The sequence below is a fragment of the Chrysochloris asiatica genome, unplaced genomic scaffold (assembly GCF_000296735.1).
Source record: "Chrysochloris asiatica unplaced genomic scaffold, ChrAsi1.0 scaffold00078, whole genome shotgun sequence".
NCBI lineage: Eukaryota > Metazoa > Chordata > Mammalia > Afrosoricida > Chrysochloridae > Chrysochloris > Chrysochloris asiatica.
This window is the reverse complement of record NW_006408596.1, coordinates 1,162,704-1,167,915: the sequence shown is the minus strand read 5'-3', so window position 1 is coordinate 1,167,915 and position 5,212 is coordinate 1,162,704. Positions and strand designations below refer to the sequence as shown.

The 5,212-nt window shown below is 47.2% G+C and overlaps 1 protein-coding gene across 1 annotated transcript in view; it reads left to right on the top strand.

Annotated features, from left to right (window-relative positions):
- The window catches only part of DNAH10 (dynein, axonemal, heavy chain 10), a 210,003-nt gene that overhangs the window by 15,039 nt on the left and 189,752 nt on the right, over positions 1-5,212 (top strand). Inside the window, exons 3-6 of the mRNA XM_006865476.1 lie at positions 1,663-1,778; positions 2,909-3,122; positions 3,454-3,611; positions 4,298-4,528. Coding sequence (XP_006865538.1) covers positions 1,663-1,778; positions 2,909-3,122; positions 3,454-3,611; positions 4,298-4,528 — 719 coding nt within the window. The remainder of the gene's footprint in view (positions 1-1,662; positions 1,779-2,908; positions 3,123-3,453; positions 3,612-4,297; positions 4,529-5,212) is intronic.

Here is a 5,212-nt window from a genome sequence, read left to right as displayed (position 1 = left end):
AGTATATATATAATATACATATACTGAAGTCTTAAGTAAGTTCCCTTGAAAAGTGAAGTGATCCAATATAAAGAAACGTACGAAGTCGACCATACGACCATAGTGCGTGTGCACATAAAAACCCCAAAGCAAACCCAATGCGGTCCAGTTGTTCCCGACTCCCAGTGACCCCGTAGTACAGAGTAGAACTGTCCCAGAGGGTCTCCAAGGCTGTCATCCATCCAGGAGCAGACCACTTCGTCTCTCCTGTAGGATGGCTGGGGGATTTGACAGATGTGGCAAAAGACATGACGTCTAAAGCTTGTGAAATAGTCGCTCCAGTTGGTAGATTTTTTGTGTTTCTGCTTTGTTTCCCAATCAGAGGGAAGATCAAGTCCCAGATACCTTTAAAGTATCTACTGTGCTGATTCAGTTTTGGTCAGAAGTAAATCCGTGTCAAATAAAACCTTGTCAGAGGGAGGACTCTGCTCTCCAATAAGTCTTTTTCTTAAGACGTGCCACCTTGGCACTGTGGATGGGTGCACATCAGTGACATTCGTTACCCTGGAGTCCTGGGGTGGCGCTGTGGGATAGTGCACTGGACTGCAAGGTTGGCTTGAACCACAAGGTTGGAAACCCCATACAGGGTCACTGTGAGGCAGAATTGACTTGACAGCATTTAACAGCACCTTTTCCATGGAACTAGAGCCCTGCTGTGGCGCTGTGGGTTAATGCGCCAGGCTATAAAGTTGTTTGAACTGCAAGGTTGGTGGTTCAAGCTCACCAGCTGCTCCTCAGAAACCCTATCCAGGGTCTTTATGGGTTGGAACTGACTCAGTGGCACTTAACAACAACAACATTTCATAGAAGGAGCCTTGATAGCATCGTGTTTATGCATTGGGCTTCTAACTGCAAGGTCAGCAGTTCGAATTTACCAGCTACTCCTTGGGAGAAAGATGAGGCTTTCTACTAAGAATTACTGCCTGGAAACCCAATACAGGGTCTCTATGAGTTGGAACTGATTTGATGTCACACCACCATAACCACTACCATTCCATGGTATGGCTATGCCCAGTCAAATATGTCTTTTTAAAAAAACCTATGACTCAAAAGATAATTTGTCAAGGAACTGGGAGTCCAGGTGTGGTGCTGTAGGATAAAGACTGGACTGCTAACTCCAAGGTCAGTGGTTCAGATCCATCAGCCACTCCTTGGAAACCCTATTCAGGGTCACTGTAAGTCAGAACTGACTCAGTGGTACTTAACAACAACAACAACATGATTCCTTGCTACAGCTAGACCACAGAACATATGTGTTTAAAAAACCCTGAGACTCAAAAGATACTTTGTCAATGAATTGGCGAGGAGGGGGTGGGAAGGTGGGGTGACAGGCAAACTATGGACTCCAACAGCTAGTTCTCGACAAAGCCACGTCATTTCTATTCTGGGGTGGCTTTAGTCTTCCAGCCACATCACCTAGTCTGTGTTAGCTTTCCCTGCTGCTGCATTAACCCCTGACACAGAGAGAGCCGGTCTTAACTTCAGCTTCCCAAAGACTGAAGGAGTTGTCTGAAAGCCAGTGAGCACATCTTTGGGGCCTGTAACAGAAACTGTCCTTTGTGGTTCCTTGGGATAAAAGAAGAAGTTCACTGTGTACTGTTCTCTGGCTCTGCTCCTACCTAGAGGCGATCTCCGAGGCATCAGACATGAAGGAGGCGATGGAAATCATGCCCCAAACGCTGGAGTATGGCATCATAAATGGTGATGTGCTGCATTTTCTGAAGGACATCATAGGCCAGGTACATGGGGACAAAAGGAGAAATCCCCTTGTGAAGACTAGGGCTACTGGATCCACTGATTCCCCACACCAAGCACTGTCGAGGGCACTGTGGGTGGAGCCGGGAGCAGGCAGAGGCTTCCATTCGGGGAACATCTCTAGAGACAGACAGAGACACAGGAAACTAGTAAGTTAGGCTGGAGGGAAATAAACCCTGGTGTCCCCAGGTGGTGTAAACTGTGCAGGTTGGAGGTTTGAGCCCACCCTCAGGCATGTTGGAAGAAAGGCGTGCTCATCGACTTCCTAACAATCAGCCATTGAAAACCCTTTGCAGCACTCTTGGACTGACACACATGAGGTCGTCACGAGTCAGGACTGACTAGAAGACACCTGGGGGGGAGGGGTCCTCAGTTCAATTTCAAAAAGACAGTGTCCCCAGAACTTTGTTTTTTCCTGTCACATAAGTAAGTGTGCTGAGTGTCCATTTCTTACTGGTGCTACCATTTCTAACATCCCAACTGGTGGCAGCTAAGGCGATACAGTCTTGTTTCCTGGGAGGTTAACCTGCGGTCACAACTGCGCCAACTCACAACAACCCAGTAGCACCCTGAAGGCTTCCGAAACGCCATCTTTTTGTTTTTTAAAGGTTTTTATTGTGGATTGAGTGAAAGTTTACAGGGTAGATCATCTGTTTTACATTCAACAAATCACCTTGTTTTATTACAATGATTATAATCCCCTTCATGGACCATCAGTTAACAGTATTTCTCTCTATTCACTTAAGCTTTTTTGTTTTTTTTTATAAAAAAACAAAAACAAACACATACTCAGGCATATATAATAGTTTACACCATGGTCGAGACTCCACCTTTAAGAGAGCACTGCTGAGAGGCTGGGGGATTTGAACTGCCAACTTTCAGTTAACCGCCCAGTCCTTAAGCCACTGCGCCACCAGGCCTCCTTGTGTCGTTGTTTTCTTAGATCCCCTGCAGTCTAGTCCGACTGTTCTCTCTCTCAAGTCTGTGCTTAGAACTCAAGTAGTTTTCACTTTGCCGTTGCATGTGCCCCTCATACTGTGAAATCTCTAAAGTCACGCGGTGAAAGAGCTTAGATTATTGAGAATGACCTTGTGCAGTGAACTTGGCTTTCCAGGTTTTTTTGCCTGCTTTGTCCTTCAATCAACACAAGATGGACACGAGCACGGGATTAACAGACGGTTTCGAATTTTCCAAGTACGACATAGACCTGCCCAGCCTGCCGGGTGAGGTGGTGGAATATCACAGCGCCCAGTTAGTGCGGGATGAATTTCTGATGAACATTCAGAAATTTGTCAGCAATATTCAAAGAACCAGGCAACAACTTGAAGGTATAGCTCTCTCTCCCTTAATTACCCAAACCCAAACCCTTTCCCGTTCCGTCTATGCGGCCTCAGAGTTTACCCGATAAGACAGACTCTGACTGCCCCTGAGGGTTTCCGAGGCTGTAAAGCTCCATGCCCACAGACCGACACATCTGTCTGGTAGATTCCAAGCACCAACCTTGTAGTTCTCACTGAGCTTATAAACCACTGTACCACCAGGAAGAGTGATGGATTTAAGAGGCAGCTTAAGAGTTCAGGAGACCTTTTTTTGGGGAATGCGTGCTAAGTCTGGCCTGCATGTTCACTGTTTTGACTAGAGTGGCTTTTCTCCTCCTAGGCGAGATCAAGTTGGAAATGCCCAGCATTAGTGTGGAGGGAGATGTGACTGGGCTTGCAGCTGACCAGGAAATCGTGGACGTGTTGGAACAATGTGTCATCAACTGGTTGAATCAGATCTCGACAGCTGTTGAGGGTCAGCTGAAGAAGACGCCTCAGGCAAGTTGAGCAGTGCTTTCCATGACCCCTGAGAAAGAGTCAGGGAGCCGGGAAGCTGCATGCTCACAGTTTTGTGACCTTCATAAATGATCAACATGAACAAACCTGAGCGGTCGTCCTTTGGCTAGAATTCTAGCATTAGTGTGTTACCTGAGTGGTACCTAGGTTAATAAAGGTAACACTGTGTGTGCATCAGTTAGAATGCTGGAGATGTGGAACTCAGGAACCCTGCTCAGCTGACTCTGACTAGAAAGGGAACTCATTGGCTCACATGAGTGAAAAGACTAGAATCGGTTCTTCTGGCTTCAGGTGCAGTTTGATCAGGCTGCTGGCTGTGTTTTTCTGTCATTCTCTCAGATCCAAACTTCTCTCTGTGGGGGCTTCTTCCTCAGGCTGGGTTCCTTCATAGGAGCACCTTGAGCAGCAGTTTCTGGCTCCATGTTCACACAACACTCTCTGTAAAGGCCAAGAGTGTGCCTTCTGTCATGCACTTCCAGTCTCAGTCCTGAGAGTCACTGTTATGGGGCTGTCGTAGGGCAGGGCCACCCTGCACCAGTCACCAGCAGAATGGCTCTGATTGACCCTTGTGTGGGGCACCTTAAGAGAGCAGTGGATGCTGGGAAGCAACCCTAGGTGCCCCATCCACTCCAGTGATTAGACTTGTCTGTGTTCACAACGCCTCTCAGGGGAATGGGCCTTTGGCTGAAATTGACTTCTGGCGCGAAAGAAACGCAACCCTAAGTGCACTCCATGAACAGACGAAGCTCCCAGTGGTCAGAAAGGTTTTGGAGGTGATCAAGGAAGCAGACTCAATGCTGGTGGCCAATCTGCAGCCAGTCCTGACTGACCTATTCAAGTTCCACATGGAGGCCTCCGACAACGTGCGCTTCCTCTGCACCGTGGAGCGCCACTTTAAGGTATGCCGGGCGTCTGACACCAGGCAGCACCCCCTGAGTGTCCTCTGCACTATGGAGCGCCACTTTAGGGTATGCTGGGCTTCTGCCACCAGACAGCGCCCCCTGAGTGCCCTGTGCTAATGGGGCCCACTTTAAGGTATGCCGGGCAACTGCCACCAGACAGCGCCCCCCCGAGTGCCCTGTGCTAATGGGGCACCACTTCAGGGTATGCTGGGCACCTGATACCAGGTAACACCGCTGCCAGGCAGCATCCCCCTGAGTGACCTGTGTTAAGCTCATCGTTCCTGTCTCCCCTGAGTTTCGCATGCATGACTACAACATGATGAGGCCAAGAACTGTGATTTTTCTCCCAATAGTGAAGCCAGAAAAATTCCTCTTTGCGTATGTGTGTACATATATACTTTATATGCATACATATATGATATGATGGGGCTTCAAAAAACTCGTGGAAAATGGGATCAAAAGATAATGGACTTTTTCCACAAAAATTTTGAAGCTTCCTCGTATATGTACTCTCTCTCTCAGTATACATGTATACTCAATATACATACATATTTAGCCACCTGTACATAGATACTCAGTATACATTCATATATAGCCTACTTGTACATATATACTCCATATACATACATATATAGCATACTTGTACATATATACTCAATATACATACATATATAGCCTACT